The sequence below is a fragment of the Oncorhynchus gorbuscha genome, unplaced genomic scaffold (assembly GCF_021184085.1).
Source record: "Oncorhynchus gorbuscha isolate QuinsamMale2020 ecotype Even-year unplaced genomic scaffold, OgorEven_v1.0 Un_scaffold_6751, whole genome shotgun sequence".
Lineage (NCBI taxonomy): Eukaryota > Metazoa > Chordata > Actinopteri > Salmoniformes > Salmonidae > Oncorhynchus > Oncorhynchus gorbuscha.
In genome coordinates this window covers 1-19,914 of record NW_025750275.1, presented here as the reverse complement: position 1 = coordinate 19,914, position 19,914 = coordinate 1, and the positions used below count along the sequence as shown (strand labels likewise).

The 19,914-nt window shown below is 44.3% G+C and overlaps 2 protein-coding genes across 4 annotated transcripts; one reads left to right on the top strand and one right to left on the bottom strand.

The window, feature by feature from the left end:
* Nucleotides 1-2,499: 2,499 nt before the first annotated feature.
* Nucleotides 2,500-4,462, top strand: LOC124029541. The gene is made up of 3 exons (XM_046341217.1): nucleotides 2,500-3,794; nucleotides 3,984-4,065; nucleotides 4,224-4,462. Exons 1-3 carry the CDS (start codon nucleotides 2,586-2,588, stop codon nucleotides 4,340-4,342), a joined length of 1,410 nt encoding a protein of 469 aa, XP_046197173.1. The 5' UTR covers nucleotides 2,500-2,585; the 3' UTR covers nucleotides 4,343-4,462.
* A 5,199-nt stretch (nucleotides 4,463-9,661) lies between these two features.
* On the bottom strand, nucleotides 9,662-19,908 carry LOC124029540. 3 transcript variants are annotated; one of them, XM_046341216.1, is made up of 8 exons: nucleotides 19,827-19,908; nucleotides 19,512-19,548; nucleotides 19,094-19,404; nucleotides 15,292-18,295; nucleotides 15,023-15,104; nucleotides 13,466-14,817; nucleotides 10,099-10,177; nucleotides 9,662-9,858 (listed from the first exon to the last, which is right to left on the bottom strand). In XM_046341216.1, the coding sequence occupies exons 1-6, from the start codon at nucleotides 19,895-19,897 to the stop codon at nucleotides 14,699-14,701; spliced, it is 3,624 nt and encodes a 1,207-aa protein (XP_046197172.1). In that variant the 5' UTR covers nucleotides 19,898-19,908; the 3' UTR covers nucleotides 9,662-9,858; nucleotides 10,099-10,177; nucleotides 13,466-14,698. The 3 variants fall into 3 exon arrangements, with proteins under 3 accessions (XP_046197172.1, XP_046197171.1, XP_046197170.1); XM_046341215.1 differs by having other exon boundaries at nucleotides 10,099-13,746; nucleotides 14,359-14,817; XM_046341214.1 differs by having other exon boundaries at nucleotides 10,099-14,817.
* Between the last annotated feature and the right edge of the window lie 6 nt (nucleotides 19,909-19,914).

Below are 19,914 nucleotides of genomic sequence, written 5' to 3'. Positions count from 1 at the left end.
AGGGAATGGTGTCATGGAATTGCTTGATTGACAAAAACATTTCTCTGTTTGTTGGCCATAGCTCACATTCGAGCAGCTCTCCATGCTGTGTCTGAAGATTGTTAAAGTCGTGACCCAGACAGCCCTCCGCATTCTCCTACCAGCGCTAGCTCGTATCATGGGGGTGAACCTGAGGAGTGGGGCAACCTCCCCAGAATCCCAGTGCTCTCTGACAGGGTCTGAGGATTCCTTCGGCAGTCTGGATGAGAGAGAAAAAGGCTGCTGATCAGTGAGATGAACTACTGGACTAAGGAGAGGAGGAGGAATGGCAGTGCAGGGTGCCGCCAAAAATCCACTCGCAGAACCTCATCACCATGCTGTTCGCCTAAGAGGTATGTTCACAGCAATATTTCAACTTAATAATTGCAAGACCTGACCCATACTTATCATAAATTATTAACTTGGAATTCACACCTTGTAGTTTTAAATTCTGGTCAGAAATGTTGCCACTGAGGGGTGGGTCCAGGTGAAAGTCATTTTTAACTGGGTAAGCCATAAAGTCATCTATGAATAAATAGATCAGGTACATGCCTTTCAGAATTAATCATATTCTGATGTTGTACAAACATAAAAATCAGGCAAAAAATCGTGTCAGTTGGCTTTAGGCTTCTAGAACTACGGTGGTATGAGACCATCATTGCTCTAATTTGGTTATCAGGCTCACTAATGGCCCAGATTAGATACCAGTTGGTCACATTTGCATGGCATAAGTGGTGATTGTGTGTTTATCTTCAAGGTCCCAGACCTCATTGCAGAGCTTGCCTGCAACTAGAGAGCTCCCCTCATGGAGGAGCCTCTGAAGGCTCTTTTTGGGGTAACGGAAGAGAGCCTCCTGATATCCCTGGTTGAGGGTCACTCCAACCCCACCTCCTCCAGCTCCTCCGAGTTGAGCTGTGCTATCGTGGGGAGGTGGTACACCAGCTTAACTCTGGCCTCTCAGTGGCCATTCAGGCCAGCTCGGGGAGTTTCCCCCCTATGGACAGTCAGGACATAGCAGCAGGCAAGGAGGTCATTCGGGTAGCCTCGGTGCAGATCCTGGCCGAGCTACAGAGCCAAACGTCTGAGCCAGAGTGGGTAGGGTTTATCGAGCCCCTCATGGACCCTGTGACCGATGATGTGCTGGATGCCATTGTCGGCACAATGGACAAAATGGCACAGGACTTCAACATCCTATTGGATCTGGCCAAGAAGATGACAATCTTGGGGTCAAAATGTCTGACCAATCTTCAATGTGACCTTGATGTTGAGTGTCCATCTGGGAAAGAAGGGACCACTCACTTTCTCAAAGAGACTGGATCCTCTACCAGTGTGGTGGCCAGAAAGATTCAGACCCTCTCTAGCCCCAACTTTCAGTCTAAAGCCCTGAAGGCGGTGAGCACCATCCTTACAAGGAAAGTCAGCAGCTCTTCTGGCATGGCTCCTTCCTCTAGGCCTTCTAGTGCTGCTCCTAGCCTTACTGAAGCTTCCCTGAATACCAGCTGCACAGCCCTGACATCTGTAACCTCCACTGCCACAGTGATTGTTAAGGCATTTGTGGGAGGCATGGAGACGATAGCATCATTTGAAGGCACATGTGAAGCAGTTGATTGGCCAGTTCCTGTAAATGACCACAAAACAGGATCTTCACAGATGATAACCTTCTCTCTAGCCCGCACACTCTACGGCCGTATACGAGCAAAGCTGAGGGACCTTTTAACTCTATCCGCTCGAGAAGAAGGTGTGGCTAAGGATGCTTCTCTTCAGGAGTCTTCAGACACTATGGAAAAGGCAACTGTTTCAACTGTTGAGGTCCAGTTACCCAGCACCAAACTTAGTAGAGTTCCCAGTGAGAGCCAACCAATACCAGCTCTCTGTCTCTCCAATCTGGATACCAGTACTCAAGAAGTTCTTAGCAGTGTTTTTTCCATCTACAAGTCAGAGTTATCAAAAGTGGAGAGTAAATCCTTGGCCGTTGTCAGTTCATCTGATGAGTCCCTAGAGGCTTGTTGGTTTGTTGATGGCGTCCTATCAAAGCTCGATGACTATACTATTTCCCAGTCACCCTCACCCAATGAAGACTTGAGCGTGAGTACTCAATATTCTCAACTGAGCTCAGAAGAGAGTGTCAGAATCACGGAGTCTTCTACTAGTCTGATTCAGAGCATTAAGAAGCTCTCTAGCAATGACTTCCAGACTCAGGCAGAAGAGGCAGTGAGTAAAGTGCTGATGAGATCCAGTCATTCCTTTATCACACAGATCAGCCATACTGGTCTTCAGAAAAGTCTGCAGGCTGGCTTATCATCTAGCTCACCATCAGAGATCCATGTCCTTTCAGAATCCATGTCCTCCATGTCCTCTGAGAATACAGCCTCTGGATTAGTGGAAACCTTTGTCAAAGGAATGGCGACTATTTTCCAGAAAAATGAGTCCACTGACACTGTGCTACTGGAAAGAAGTGGGAGAGTTTCACAGTGCTCCCACGGGGCTCCCAACTGGATGATACTGAATTGAGTGTTAAAATATCAGAGGAGAAGCTTTGGTCAACAGCTAAGACCATCTGCGTCAGTATGAAGAACACACTTAAGGATTTCTTCACAGGGCTGAAGCCACCCGGATCCGAAAGGACAGAAAATGCTTCTTCCAAAGAGACCCTTGGGGAAATCCTGGTTGCTATCCAGAGTGAAATCTCAAACTTAGGGAGAATGAAGGATTCCAGGGAGCTCCTTCAGATCAATGATATGGTAGGAACTATACTGAAGGAGGTTGAGAAAAGTGAGGATGACAGTGAACAAGTCTGCCAAGACATCCCTAGAACCTGTTCATCTTTGTCCACTTCTTTAAATGGTCGTAGTTCCTTGTCCAGCTCTTCAAAGAGTCCTAGGTCAGAGTGTGAGTTAGAGATCAACCTCCCTGGCACTCCCATCCCTGACGAAGTGCCTTTTGATCTGACCTGCCCCATCGTCAGGAGCTCCTGCATCGACACCAGGGTCTCTAAAATGCCAGAGATTTCTTCAAGTGACCTAAAGACAAAGATGATGGCACACACAGATGAACCCCTGCATCGTAACAGTCCAATGACTGACCGCAGTCGACCGCCGAGTGCTAAAGCCTCTTTTCGATCCTCCACTCCGTCTTTCACCAACAAGGGAACCTCTTTGGTACCAAAGGGAGATGGGATTGACATTGAAGAGAAGGAGGTGTGCATCCCCAGCAGCTCTGGCCATCTGAGGGAGCTCTTAATCACCCCGGACATCAGCAGTGCCACTGCATTCCCACTGCAGTACTTGATGGACTCCAGCAAAGATGATGGCATCTGTTTTGTCACCATACTGGTGATAAGGTTGCTATCGGAGATCAGACCCTCAGCCCTAGATGGACCCTCCCAACAGGCAGCAGATCTGACAGAAACATCTCAGCAACTCATCAGACAAGTCCTGTCTGAGTTCTGTGCTGCATCCAGATTCTCCAGGACAAAGGCATATTCCCAGAACCTGAACATCCAAAGGGTGTTCAGAGGTGTACATAAAAACCTCATGGAGGAGTTTGGCTCTTATAACATCCTGCAAGCAGCTATTTCCTCCCAGGACCCTGCATTTGACAGAGTCCTGGTAAAGTCCTTGACCCAGCAGCTGGTACAGGGATGCAAGGAGGCGTCAAGACCAGCTTCTGCTGCAACAAACCCATCAGACCAGGCTGAGACAGAGAGGGGGGCTGAGCAGAAAGCAAGAAGGAGCTTCCTTTGCTTTTCAATGACCAAACTCAGGATCAACTTCAAGGTATAGCAGGGAGTTAGCATTTGTTTTTGGTTCCAGTTAGGTGCTGATGTTATTGATGTTATTGATATGATAAGACAAATACATGAGATAAATATGTTTTATTCATCACTAAATTGTTGCCTTGGATTCAGAAGTGTTCCATTTATTTATTTATTCTCTGTACCATTTTCTTTACCTTTCTTATGTTAGCGTTCCAAGAGAGGAAACAAAAAGGACTGCCATTCAGTCCAGGAACAGACTGAGATTCCCTCTACTGATGGACATTGCATAGGTAAGGATGTTTTAGAGCTCTGCTAAAGCTTGTAGTTTTGTTTAGGTGTGTGTTAGAAACATAGGTATGCCTACCAAACTCATAGCACTGTTATTTTTCAACGTTACTATACTGCATCTCTCTCTCTCTTACCCCATCCATTTCTCTTGTGTTTCTAGCTCCCGTTGGAGAGGTTTCTCCCTCCATATCTCAGCCTGTCAAAAAACGATCCTTGATTGTCAGGGTCTTTTCAGCAATGATGAAGCCATTCAGGCGCTTCACCAAGAAGAACCTGTAACCTGTTACGCTGCATGAAGAACTACTTTTGTAACAGCAAGACTTTTGACAAGAGGAATTTCTGCATGTCTACCCTTTCAAAGTCTATTTGATCAAATAAATGCAAATTATTTTACAAGAATTTCAAGTGTTTTGGAAGATTAGTAAAACTGTAGCAGCGTTTCTCAGAGAAATGCACTAGTTCCCCCTTGGTTACACATTTATTGTGCAGTTTTTGATTTGGCAGGACTTGGGGCACAAGTAGCCTTGTGGTTAGAGCGTTGGGCCAGTAACCGAAAGGTTGCTAGGTCAGATCCCTGAGCTGACCATGTAAAAATATGTCATTCTGCCCATGAACAAGGTAGTTAACCCACTGTTCCTAAGCTGTCATTGTAAATAAGAATTTGTTCTGAACTGACTTGTCTAGGAAAATACATAAAATAACCAGAGCTTAACTCCAATACAATAGTTGCTGCATAGACTGTCAGATAACCAGATGTTCTCAATTAATTTAGTTAGATTGGTAAGAGCTTATTAGCAGCAAGGGGAAAACACATAGTGGGGAATTAGCTATCTGCAGCTAGATCAACCCTCTGAGATGTTTTCTGTATGTTGAAAATATAAGGTCCAACAGTTGACAGTGTATGTCAGAGCAAAAACCAAGCCATGAGGTCGAAGGAATTGTCCATAGAGCTCAGAGACATGATTGTGTCAAGACACAGATCTGGTGAATGGTACCAAAACGTTTCTGCAATATTGAAGGTCCCCAAGGACACAGTGGCCTCCATCATTCTTAAACGGAAGAAGTTTGGAACCACCAAGACTCTTCCTAGAGCTGGCCGCCAGGCCAAACTGAGCAATCGGGGGAGAAGTGCTTTGGTCAATTCAAAATAGCTCTACTCTGAGAACTACTTTTAATCACAGAGTGGAAAACCTAGAACCATACTGTGTTGATCACAATTATGGATGTATTCTGGAATAAGACAAACCTATACATAGAGTTGGAGTCTGAGTGTGTGTACACACAGCCACCTCTTTAACCACTCTTCAAAATATTTGGCAGCCTTTGAGATGGAGAGGCAGGAGAATAAGTGACAGAACAAGAGTATAATAAAAGCATGACTTCTCTCCCACTCCTGCTCACAGCAGCAGTGCAGTGGAGTATCTTCAACAGCCATAGGCCCAAGGATTTCACATCACATTCCATGATGCAATGCAGAATACGGCTTCACACAGAACAATCACCAAACCCATAAGATAACACTTCGCACAGCACAGCCAAACATCATGTATCACATGAAGAGAAATGTGTGTACTCCGGACGAGATGCCTTGTCACGGACCTGCTGTTTCAATCTACGCTCTCTCTCTCCCTATCCCCCACCTCTCCCTCTCTCTCTCACTCTCTCTTTCTCTCTCTCTTGCAATGCATGCTGGGAGTTTGAGTTTGAGTGTTTGGTGTGGAGGGCTCTATCCTAACTAACTTTCTTTGATTATTTTCTTTACATGTTATTTTCTATGGTGGGGGGTTAATGCAATATTATTTTAGCGGTATCCACAGTTTTTTCAAAGTTAGGGTGGAAGAGGACAGAGTAACTCTCCTGGGGTTTGGAAGGTGTGGTGTTTTTATTCTTTGTCCCCAACTCTCTAGGCGACCATTTTTGATAGCCTTTAGCCGCACCCTCATACTTCTCCTCCTTTGTTCTGCGGGTGATGTGGAGGTAAACCCAGGCCCTCATGTCCCCAGGCACCCTCATTTGTTGACTTCTGTGATCGAAAAAGCATTAGTTTCATGCATGTCAACATCAGAAGCCTCCTCCCTAAGTTTGTTTTACTCACTGCTTTAGCACACTCTGCCAACCCTGATGTCCTTGCCGTGTCTAAATCCTGGTTTAGGAAGGCCACCAATAATTCTGAGATTTCCATACCCAACTATAACATTTTCCGTCAAGATAGAACTGCCAAAGGGGAGGAGTTAGCCTGCAAAGTAATGTCATACTTTCCAGGTCCATACCCAAACAGTTCAAACTACTAATTTTAAAAATGACTCTCTCCAGAAATAAGTCTCTCACTGTTGCCGCCTGCTACCGATCCCCCTCAGCTCCCAGCTGTGCCATAGACACCATTTGTGAATTGATCGCCCCCATCTAGCTTCAGAGTTTGTTCTGTTAGGTGACCTAAACTGGGATATGCTTAACACCCCGGCAGTCCTACAATCTAAGCTAGATGCCCTCAATCTCACACAAATCATCAAGGAACCCACCAGGTACAACCCTACATCTTTAAACAAGGGCACCCTCATAGACGTTATCCTGACCAACTGGCCCTCCAAATACATCTCCGCTGTCTTCAATCAGGATCTCAGCGATCACTGCCTCATTGCCTGTATCCGCTACGGGTCCTCAGTCAAACGACCACCCCGCATCACTGTCAAACGCTACCTAAAACACTTATGCGAGCAGGCCTTTCTAATCAACCTGGCCCGGGTATCCTGGAAGGATATTGATCTCATCCCGTCAGTTGAGGATGCCTGGTCATTCTTTAAAAGTAACTTCCTCACCATCTTAGATAAGCATGCTCCATTAAAAAAATGCAGAACTAAGAACAGATATAGCCCTTGGTTCACTCCAGACCTGACTTCCCTCGACCAGCACAAAAACATCATGTGGCGGACTGCAATAGCATTGAATAGTCCCCGCGATATGCAACTGTTCAGGGAAGTCAGGAACCAATACACGCAGTCAGTCAGGAAAGCAAAGGCCAGCTTTTTCAAGCAGAAATTTGCATCCTGTAGCTCAAACTCTAAAAAGTTCTGGGACACTGTAAAGTCCATGGAGAACAAGAGCATCTCCTCCCAGCTGCCCACTGCACTGAGGCTTGGTAACACGGTCACCACCGATAAATCCATGATAATCGAAAACTTCAACAAGAATTTCTCAACACCACTAACATTGAGTGGCTGCTGCCAACACACTGACTCAACTCCAGCCACTTTAATAATGGGAATTGATGGGAAATGATGTAAAATATATCACTAGCCAGTTTAAACAATGCTACCTAATATAATGTTTACATACCCTACATTATTCATCTCATATGTATATGTATATACTGTACTCATCTACTGCATCTTTATGTAATACATGTATCACTAGCCACTTTAACTATGCCACTTTTTTACATACTCATCTCATATGTATATACTGCACTCAATACCATCTACTGTATCTTGCCTATGCCGCTCTGTACCATCACTCACTCATATATCTTTATGTACATATTCTTATCCCCTTACACTTGTGTCTATAAGGTAGTAGTTTTGGAATTGTTAGCTAGATTACTTGTTGGTTATTACTGCATTGTCGGAACTAGAAGCACAAGCATTTCGCTACACTCGCATTAACATCTGCTAACCATGTGTATGTGACAAATAACGTTTGATTTGATTTGACTACATCCCCAGGTCCAGATGATTCCAGCAGGCAAAGCCACAGCCCAGGTGGTTCAGCAGAAGCTCCTCCAGCAGCAGGTGGTGACTGCAGCTGCCTCGCCTCAGATACAGACCCCCCCTCCCCCTCACAGCCCGGCCCAACAGGCCTCAGTTTCCGCTGCAGCAGAGTCCCCAGTACAGCAGCAGCCAGCCAAGGGCCAGGCTCACAGAGGGGCCATGAGGGGCAAGACCCAGGCCAAGCCCAGCGGGGCAGCAGCTTGGTGCCCACAGGACTAGTTAGAGCTCCCCTTTCAGCTACTAAGCATCTCAGTAGTACAGATGCAATGCATTGCCTACCAGAACGATAAAGGTGGGGCGACTTCCGTCCTCATGTTAATTGTCATTGTGAGAAAAACAATATTCATGGCTTTTTTAAGTTATTCACAGACATCAAAGCCCTGAGTCATTAGTGAATGCATTTTTACCTGTGGAAACACATTCACATAACTCTTTTCAATGTATCAATTTAACATTGACAGAAGTGTCCCTAAAAGTTAGCTCCTTAATTGTTTGCATAAGAGGGAGCTTGACTCTTAAATGTAACATTTAGTTTTTTTTTTGTAACCTTCAGATATTTAATGGATTTAATGAACCCATAATAAGAAAGCAAAAACAGGTTTTTGATTAAAAAAAATAAAAAACAATGTACTAAAAATAAAATACTGATATCACATTTACAAATATTCAGACCCTTTACTCAGTACTTTGTTGAAGCACCTTTGGCAGAGATTACAGCCTAGAGTCTTCTTGGGTATGACGCTACAAGCTTGGTACACCTGTATTTGGGGAGTTTCTCCCATTTTTCTCTGCAGATCCTCTCAAGTTCTGTCAGATTGGATGGGGAGCGTCGCTGCAGTTTTTTCAGGTCTCTCCAGAGATGTTCGATCGGTCCGGGCTCTGGCTGGGCCATTCATGGACATTCAGAGACTTGTCCCGAATCCAGTCCTGCATTGTCTTGGCTGTGTGCTTAGGGTCGTTGTCCTGTTGGAAGGTGAACCTCTGGAGCAGGTTTTCATCAACGATCTCTGTACTTTGCTCCATTCATCTTTCCCAGGATCCTGATTCAGGCCAAATAGTTCAATCTCGGTATCATCAGATCAGAGAATATTGTTTCTCATACCCTTCCCCCAGGTCTGTGTTTCTTTCCAAATCATGTCCAATCAATTGAATTTACCACAGGACTCCAAACAAGTTGTAGAAAAATCTCATGGATGATCAATGGAAACAGGATGCACCTGAGCTCAATTTCGAGTCTCATAGCAAAGGGTCTCAATAATTATTTAAATAAGGTAATTCTGTTTTTATTCTTAATAAATTTGCTAAAATGTTCTACACTTTTCGCTTTGTCATGAGGTGTTTTGTGTAGCTTAATGAGAGGAAAACGTAACAATGTGGAAAAAGTAAAGTGGTCTGAATACTTTCCGGATGCACTGTAAGTTGACTTTTTATAACACATTTCCTGTGATATAACCGTTGGGAAATAATGGGTCCTACTACCATATAATAGGTTAAATCAAAAGATGGAATATGCTGCAATTGATAAAAGCCTTTCTCAGTGTTTTAGTTATGAGGGAGAAATGTTTCCCCCTGCTGGCTGCTGACAGTGGCAGATATATCAGAAGAGAAAACATTTATTTGGGCAGGAGGGCAGAGATTCAGGCCTAAAGCCACTCAGAAGATCCCAGATCACTGGATCAGAGGGCATGTCACACAGTGTCAGAAGAGTCAGACTGTGTAGAAGGGCTATACACACCACTATAGTTAATGTTGCTATCACTGCTAACATTTAAAAGACCAGTATTGTAATCTGGTCTGTTAACAGGAGCACATAACAAGACAAAGGCCAATTTAATGCAATGAATGACGTTTAATAAATTGTCTTAAGTTACTTGGTCTTTAAGGACTGTTTGAAGGGCTTGAACAGGACTTTGGAGATGGCAGAAAACATCCTGACGAGAAGTGGACGTTTGTGAGGCGTCTCCTGTTGGGAGCTGGCGGGGAGATCCTTTGGCAGTGCAGACATGGCAGCATGTGGCACTATGCTGGGCACTACAGAAGAGAGAAGAGTTGACATGCACTTTAATTTAGAAATGATGTAATGTATGTTACAACTCAACATAACTGACACTGATAAATGAGAACCAACAGCTTGAGTTTTGGAGAATATAATTACTTTTACATAAGAGATGACTACTGATTGCGTATATAACCTTTGTAAGGTTATTTTGAAATGGCATTTCTTTGTACACCAATATCTCAAACAGACAATGTCCTGTTGTGTGAACTTACGCATGCCATCTTCAGCAGTGGTCTGTACTTGTTCTGATTCAGAGCGGTGGGAATCCTTCTTGTTCCCCTTCTTGAATAGCTAAGTATTTAAAGAGAAAACATGTTTAAAGAAATGTCACAGCTGAACAACCTCATGATGATAACAATCACACCTACCACACCAGCACAACAACATTTATGATTGGTTTTGGAATGAATGGATGGTTTTATATTTTTTACACTGAATAGCATTGTTTACTCACATTATCTCCCACAACTGTTCATTTAAATATGTTTGCTGTACCTTTAAGTTGCCTGTCAGCCTGACCAGCCTTTGTAGAAAAGATCATTTCCCCCTGCTAGCCCTCACATCCTCAGCCAGTGGAAGAGCCTTAGGCCCGGTGGTTTTGACTGATGTTCTTGAGGCTGCCCTCAATGACTCATTACATCTGTGGAGAAGCGCTTCACTCAAAGACTTGACAAGAATCCTATCAAATGAAGAGTCCTGAGTCGACACGGCCTGTTGGAGGATTTTCTCAGAGCCAAACTCCCCCAACAGATTTTTATAGACGGCTCTGTAGACGTTATGAATCCTCAAGTTCTCTGGATAGGCTGGATAGGGTTTGGATTTTTGTTAGAATTCTCATTACTAACATGCTGATGAGGCCGGTGAAGTCATCATCACTGCCCAAGTTATCAGAGGATGGGGTTGGAAGTGGGACATCTTTGACCATGTCTGGGCTGGTTGACATATCGTCCCTGACAATGTTTTGAGCTACACCAGAATGACTGGTGGTATCCACTTCCTCTCCATCAATGTTGGCCTTTAAGATTTGTGCTGCATTGGAGGTCTCGCTTGTTGCCATAATGACGCCAGAAGGAGACAGCCGAGGGGAGGACTTGCCACTCAATAGATTGCCTACATCAGATATAGTGGTTTCAGATCTTTGGAGAGATTCAGTTGGAGAGGATCCTCTACTCCTCTATTTATTATTTATTATTATTATTATTATTATTATTATTATTATTATTATTATTATATTATTATTATTATATATTATTATTATTATTATTATTATTATTATTACTTTCTGCATCAGAATCCACAGAGTACATGACCTGGCTTACCATAACTTTGGTAAAGAGACTGACTGTGTCACTAAATACTGATGAAGAAGAAGAGCATGAAATTCTATCTATCTATCTAGCCAACACCATGGCCCCCTGAACCAAAGTCATTGAAGTTGAATAGGGCACAAAACTAGGAAGCAGGAGGCACTTAACAGACTCCTCTACAAACAGCTGAACCAGCTCGTAAGTGGGCTTCCCCACCTTGTCATTCCTCTTCAGCTTCGAAAGGATGGTATCAGATGCACTCTTTCCAGCCGCCACTGTCAGTCCCAGAGGGGTCAAGTTGCTATCAGAAATGATGCGGTTGACTTGGTGGCTGAGATCACGGGAGAGAGCACCAATCCTACCCTGAGATATGAGCTCCTCCAGTCTAGCTATTGCATCTGTTAGATCAGAGTGAGATGTAACCTGCCCTTCTGCCTCTGGATATACCTTCTTCATGATAGTATCGGCTATGGCAAACATTCTTGTTCTTGCATCAAACACCATTGTTTTTGGCTTAGTAGATTCGCTCATGTCAATGACTGAGCATCTTACAATGGGCTGAGCAGGACTCTGGTAACTCAGAAGGAATGGGAGTGCCAGGGAGTGCAAATTCCCACTCTGTCTTCTGTGATTTGGCAGTTGAGAATGACAACGAGGAGGAAGACCGCAGTGACTCTTGATAGACCAATTCCTCGCCACATTCGCTGCTTATCTTCTCAATGTTCTCCAGCATAGTTCCAACCACTTTATCTATTTGTGAAAGCTGTCCTGCAGCCACCATTTGGTCAGATTTTGACAGTTCTTTCTGAATGGAAACCAGAATATGGCTGAGGGTCTTTTTGGCTTGAGCCTTCGTTGCTTTGGCTTGTCTTTGCAATGAGAAATTGTTCCTCATATTTGCCCTCACATTGTGGTAAATAGTCTTTGCAGTTATCCAGATTTTCTTCTCAGATACTTCCACACCAGTCTGGGGGCTTACAGCTGCAGCATTCGTGGCTTCTGAGGGTTTCTCATCACTGAGTTGAAGCATAGAGTCTGCCTGCCATAGAGTAGTAGGAGACTCTGTGAGCAGGACAAATGCTCTTCATATCATTTGCAATTGATCCAATAATTTCAATAGCAACTGAATCTGTATGCTTTGAGGAAATGGTGGATAATGCTGGCGACATATGAGAATCTGTCTGGCTTGAACCGACTTCGCCGGGGAAGAGATTGACAGATTTGATCAGTATTTTTCTGACTTTGTTGGTTGCCTTCTTCTGAAACACTTCACTCGAAAGCTGCTCAATGACTGAGGCTGGAGTAACACTTACTCCTTCCAATGATGAGGAACTGGACACGGGCAGGTCTTCTAGGTAAGACATGATACCATCCAAAAAGTCACAGACTTCAAAGGAGTTGTAAGAGGAATTCTCTACAACACTGGACGTTGATTCCAAATCTGCCACCTCGGACCTATACACAGTCACAATCTGAGATAAGACCTCTTTGGTGCAGGGCTCCAGGTTTGGATCACAGAGAACCAGTAAAGGTTGGGAGTTCTCACTCTGGCATTTGCGGAGAGCACCACGTCCAGTTGTGTTGACCTCTTGCAGTATGGCCTCACTCTTACTGAGTAGAGGAGAGTTCTGACCATGAGTACAATCTGCTCTGGTCTCAAATGGTTTCTCTTCTACAGAGCCAGATGAATCATGTCCACTAGGAACAGCAGATGAACTGCATTCTGCTATGTGTGATTCACTCCTACTTGCTGAAGATGAGTTCAGGGTTGAACCAGGCAGAACACTGGAGTCAGTGTGCTCCAGAAGTTGTTCCCTTTGGAATGCAGCTCCACCCGTTCTGTGAAATAATTATTTTATCTTTGCCTGGAGCCTCTTGCAGAGTCTACGAGACGTGTGAAAGGGTTTCTGCTTTGGCATACAGTGTCCCACTTGCGGATCTCTCTGGGTGCTTGTTGGCTTATCTAATTCAGTTTGCTTCACAATGCCTTTGACATCTTCAAAGGACTTTCAGTGAGGTCTGGGAACTTTAAAATGAACAAGCAAAGAATGTTAATTGCTGTCTGAAGTTGGAAAACAGATATCTTACTGCTAACAAATCTAACAAGCATTATAATTGAGTATACTAAATGTAATTTATATGTGTGCATTAGATATTGCAAAACACACCTGTTAGAAAGCTGGAAAATATTTAAATGGAGAAATTATTGTTCATCAGTTTGAGGGTTAGGATTAACTGCACAGACACACACATTATGGGGAACATACAGTACCTCTTGGAAGAGGGTGTGCTAGACCTTGGTCGGAGAGCCCTGCCGCCACAGTTACACATCTCCTTCGCCAAATATTTAACTTCCTGGATGAGCTCCAGTCTTTTCTGCACAAAGGCAGTGAAGGATCTTGCACTGCCGCCCCTCTTGAGTGAGTCAGCGTTGTCATAAAAGCCGGTCACCCCTAGAATGCGGGCCAGGGCCGGCAGCAGGATCTGCAGGGTGGTCTGTGCAATGACGTTGACAATGGTCTTGCACAATTTTGCAAGCTGTTCCTTTGTCATCTGCATTGCACAAACAAAACAGAACACAGCAGGTTTGGCAATGAAACTCTGATGTAAAGTATTCTAGATTGAACAGAATGCATTTTATCAACATCGTTTTCCTTATCTGTGACTGAATTCAAAGTTGGATGAAGTATGACAGATTAATGAACGTAATAGCAGAATAGAACTATAGTTAAACTAGTCTAATCGTATCCGTTGAAAACCGGTCAGTGAACCGTCCTCAAACACAATGAACTGATGTCAATATGGACATTAAACTTCACGTAAAGATATCAAATACATGACGTCAGATATGACTAGAGGTATTGTTGACTTGATCAGAATACATATCATAGTGTCACAGTACGTGCTGTTGACAGCCTACCCCGAAATCAAACAGGAACATGGATTTTGTGAAATCTGTTGTGAATGTATAGGAATGTTTTTACAATTGTATAACTGCCTTCATTTTACTATTCTACGTATTTTTACGCATTCTGCATTGCATCATGGAATGTGATGTGAAATCCCTGGGCCTATGGCTGTTGAAGCTACTACACTGCACTGCCCTTCTCCCCCGATTGCTCAGTTTGGCTTGGCGGCCAGCTCTAGGAAGAGTGGGTTAACTACCTTGTTCAGGAGCAGAACGTCATATTTTTACATGGTTAGCTCAGGGATCTGACCTAGCAACCTTTCAGTTACTGGCCCAACGCTCTAACCACAAGGCTACCTGCTGCCCAAAGTCCTGCCAACTCAAAAACTGCACAATAAATGTGTAACCAAGGGGGAACTAGTGCATTTCTCTGAGAAAAGCTGCTTCAGTTTTACCAATCTTCCAAAACACTTGAAATTCTTGTAAAATAATTAGCATTTATTTGATCAAATAGACTTTGAATGGGAAGACATGCAGAAATTCCTCTTGTCAAAAGTCTTGCTGTTACAAAAGTAGTTCTTCATGCAGCGTAACAGGTTACAGGTTCTTCTTGGTGAAGCGCCTGAATGGCTTCATCATTGCTGAAAAGACCCTGACAATCAAGGATCGTTTTTTGACAGGCTGAGATATGGAGGGAGAAACCTCTCCAACGGGAGCTAGAAACACAAGAGAAATAGAGAAACACGAGAGAGTGTGAGAGAGAGAGTGTGAGAGAGAGTGTGAGAGAGAGAGAGAGTGAGAGATATGCAGTATAGTAACATTGAAAAATAACAGTGCTATGAGTTTGGTAGGCATACCTATGTTTCTAACACACACCTAAACAAAACTACAAGCTATAGCAGAGCTCTAAAACATCCTTACCTATGCAATGTCCGTCAGTAGAGGGAATCTCAGTCTGTTCCTGGACTGAATGGCAGTCATTTTTGTTTCCTCTCTTGTAACGCTAACAGAAGAAAGGTAAAGAAAATGGTACAGAGAATAAATAAATAAAATGGAACACTTCTGAATCCACGGCAACAATTTAGTGATGAATAAAACATATTTCGTTAATGTATTTGTCTTGTCATAGCCACATCAATAACATCAGCACCTAACTAGAACAAAAAACAAATGCTAACTCCCTGCTATACCTTGAAGTTGATCCTGAGTTTGGTCATTGAAAAGCAAAGGAAGCTCCTTCTTGCTTTCTGCTCAGCCCCCCTCTCTGTCTCAGCCTGGTCTGATGGATTTGTTGCAGCAGAAGCTGGACTTGACGCCTCCTTGCATCCCTGTACCAGCTGCTGGGTCAAGGACTTTACCAGGACTCTGTCAAATGCAGGGTCCTGGGAGGAAATAGCTGCTTGCAGGGTGTTATAAGAGCCAAACTCCTCCATAAGGTTTTTATGTAAACCTCTGAACACCCTTTGGATGTTCAGGTTCTGGGAATATGCCTGTGTCCTGGAGAATCTGGATGCAGCACATAATTCAGACAGGACTTGTCTGATGAGTTGCTGACATGTTTTGGTCAGATCTGCTGCCTGTTGGGAGGGTCCATCTAGGGCTGATGGTCTGATCTCCGATAGCAACCTTATCACCAGTATGGTGACAAAACAGATGCCATCATCTTTGCTGGAGTCCATCAAGTACTGCAGTGGGAATGCAGTGGCACTGCTGATGTCCGGGGTGATTAAAAGCTCCCTCAGATGGCCAGAGCTGCTGGAGATACACTCCTCCTTCTCTTCAATGTCAATCCCATCTCCCTTTGGTACCAAAGAGGTTCCCTTGTTGGTGAAAGACGGAGTGGAGGATCGAAAAGAGGCTTTAGCACTCGGCGGTCGACTGCTGTCAGTCATTGGACTGTTACGATGCAGGGGTTCATCTGTGTGTGCCATTATCCTTGTCTTTAGGTCACTTGAAGAAATCTCTGGCATTTTAGAGACCCTGTTGTCGATGCAGGAGCTCCTGACGATGGGGCAGGTCAGATCAAAAGGCACTTCGTCAGGGATGGGAGTGCCAGGGAGGTTGATCTCTAACTCACAATCTGACCTAGGACCCTTTGAAGAGCTGGACAAGGAACTACGACCATTTAAAGAAGTGGACAAAGATGAACAGGTTCTAGGGATGTTTTGGCAGACTTGTTCACTGTCATCCTCACTTTTCTCAACCTCCTTCAGTATAGTTCCTACCATATCATTGATATGAAGGAGCTCCCTGGAATCCTTCATTCGCCCTAAGTTTGAGATTTCACTCTGGATAGCAACCAGGATTTCCCCAAGGGTCTCTTTGGAAGAAGCATTTTCTGTCCTTTCGGATCCGGATGGCTTCAGCCCTGTGAAGAAATCCTTAAGTGTGTTCTTCATACTGACACAGATGGTCTTAGCTGTTGACCAAAGCTTCTCCTCTGATATTTTAACACTCAATTCAGTATCTTCCAGTTGGGAGCCCCCGTGGGAGCACTGCGAAACTCTCCCACTTCTTTCCAGTAGCACAGTGTCAGTGGACTCATTTTTCTGGAAAATAGTCGCCATTCCTTTGACAAAGGTTTCCACTAATCCAGAGGCTGTATTCTCAGAGGACATGGATTCTGAAAGGACATAGATCTCTGATGGTGAGCTAGATGATAAGCCAGCCTGCAGACTTTTCTGAAGACCAGTATGGCTGATCTGTGTGATAAAGGAATGACTGGATCTCATCAGCACTTTACTCACTGCCTCTTCTGCCTGAGTCTGGAAGTCATTGCTAGAGAGCTTCTTAATGCTCTGAATCAGACTAGTAGAGGACTCCGTGATTCTGACACTCTCTTCTGAGCTCAGTTGAGAATATTGAGTACTCACACTCAAGTCTTCATTGGGTGAGGGTGACTGGGAAATAGTATAGTCATCGAGCTTTGATAGGACACCATCAACAAACCAACAAGCCTCTAGGGACTCATCAGATGAACTGACAACGGCCAAGGATTTACTCTCCACTTTTGATAACTCTGACTTGTAGATGGAAAAAACACTGCTAAGAACTTCTTGAGTACTGGTATCCAGATTGGAGAGACAGAGAGCTGGTATTGGTTGGCTCTCTCTGGGAACTCTACTAAGTTTGGTGCTGGGTAACTGGATCTCAACAGTTGAAACAGTTGCCTTTTCCAGAGTGTCTGAAGACTCCTGAAGAGAAGCATCCTTAGCCACACCTTCTTCTCGAGCGGATAGAGTTAAAAGGTCCCTCAGCTTTGCTCGTATACGGCCGTAGAGTGTGCGGGCTAGAGAGAAGGTTATCATCTGTGAAGATCCTGTTTTGTGGTCATTTACAGGAACTGGCCAATCAACTGCTTCACATGTCCCTTCGAATGATGCTATCGTCTCCATGCCTCCCACAAATGCCTTAACAATCACTGTGGCAGTGGAGGTTACAGGTGTCAGGGCTGTGCAGCTGGTATTCAGGGAAGCTTCAGTAAGGCTAGGAGCAGCACTAGAAGGCCTAGAGGAAGGAGCCATGCCAGAAGAGCTGCTGACTTTCCTTGTAAGGATGGTGCTCACCGCCTTCAGGGCTTTAGACTGAAAGTTGGGGCTAGAGAGGGTCTGAATCTTTCTGGCCACCACACTGGTAGAGGATCCAGTCTCTTTGAGAAAGTGAGTGGTCCCTTCTTTCCCAGATGGACACTCAACATCAAGGTCACATTGAAGATTGGTCAGAAATTTAGACCCCAAGATTGTCATCTTCTTGGCCAGATCCAGTAGGATGTTGAAGTCCTGTGCCATTTTGTCCATTGTGCCGACAATGGCATCCAGCACATCATCGGTCACAGGGTCCATGAGGGGCTCGATAAACCCTACCCACTCTGGCTCAGACGTTTGGCTCTGTAGCTCGGCCAGGATCTGCACCGAGGCTACCCGAATGACCTCCTTGCCTGCTGCTATGTCCTGACTGTCCATAGGGGGGCAACTCCCCGGGCTGGCCTGAATGGCCACTGAGAGGCCAGAGTTAAGCTGGTGTACCACCTCCCCCACGATAGCACAGCTCAACTCGGAGGAGCTGGGGTTGGAGTGACCCTCAACCAGGGATATCAGGAGGCTCTCTTCCGTTACTCCAAAAATAGCCTTCAGAGGCTCCTCCATGAGTGGAGCCTCTCTAGTTGCAGGCAAGCTCTGCAATGAGGTCTGGGACCTTGAAGATAAACACACAATCACCACTTATGCCATGCAAATGTGACCAACTGTCACACCCTGACCATAGTTTGCTTTGTATGTTTCTATGTTTTGTTTGGTCAGGGTGTGATCCGAGTGGGCATTCTATGTTGTGTGTCTAGTTTGTCTGTTTCTGTGTTTGGCCTGATATGGTTCTCAATCAGAGGCAGGTGTTAGTCATTGTCTCTGATTGGGAACCATATTTAGGTAGCCTGTTTGGTGTTGGGGTTTGTGGGTGATTGTTCCCGTCTTTGTTACAACAGATAGGGCTGTTTTCGATTTCTGTATATGGTTCTATTTTTGGTTTCTGTATATGGTTCTATTTTCGGTTTCTGTATATGGTTCTATTTTCATCTTTATTAAAGATGTATCAAAATAACCACGCTGCGTTTTGGTCCGCCTCTCCTTCAACAGAAGAAACCCGTTACACCAACTGTATCTAATCTGGGTCATTAGTGAGCCTGAAAACCAAATTAGAGCAATGATGGATTACTTCTCATACCACCGTAGTTCTAGAAGCCTAAAGCCAACTGACACGATTTTTAGCCTGATTTTTATGTTTGTATGACATCTGAAAGGCATGTACCTGATCTATTTATTCATAGATTACTTTATGGCTTAGCCAGTTAAAAATGACTTTCACCTGGACCCACCCCCTCAGTGGCAACATTTCTGACCAGAACTTAAAACTACAAGGTGTGAATTCCAAGTTAATAATTTATGATAAGTATGGGTCAGGTCTTGCAATTATTAAGTTAAAATATTGCTGTGAACATACCTCTTAGGCGAACAGCATGGTGATGAGGTCCTGCGGGTGGATTTTTGGCGGCACCCTGCACTGCCATTCCTCCTCCTCTCCTTAGTCCAGTAGGTCATCTCACTGATCAGCAGCCTTTTCTCTCTCTCATCCAGACTGCCTAAGGAATCCTCAGACCCTGTCAGAGAGCACTGGGATTCTGGGGAGGTTGCCCCACTCCTCAGATTCACCCCCATGATACGAGCTAGCGCTGGTAGGAGAATGTGGAGGGCTGTCTGGGTCACGACTTTAACAATCTTCAGACACAGCATGGAGAGCTGCTCGAATGTGAGCTATAGCCAACAAACAGAGGTATGTTTTTGGCAATCAAGTAATTCCATGACACCATTCCCTATATAGCGCACAACTTTTGACCAGAACCTTATGTGGAGAGACTTACATTATTTTTCATGCCATGCTGAATCACTCTCCATTGGCTAGGGAAAAGAAAAGAAAGGAAACATATTTTACCTGCACACTGATGTTGAGTTAGTGGAGTCACTAGATAGCCATGTTAGAGAAAATAAACATGTATTTAATTGAGCTATTAGCAAGTACATGAGACATTTTGTTCTTGATTTACAGGAAGAGTTAGGGGTGTGGTTACAGTGATGTTAGGTGTAGTGTCTAAAATCCCATTTGTGGTTAGAAGGTGCACTATGATTATAAATTCAGAGTTGTTGTATGTGAGGTTGGAAAAAGACATGGGACTTGCTCATCAGTTAGACTCCTCAGGAAGGAGAGGAGGATTGGGGCACAGCATGTCTCAATCTTGAGAGAAGGCATTAGAGTCCTCTGAGCCT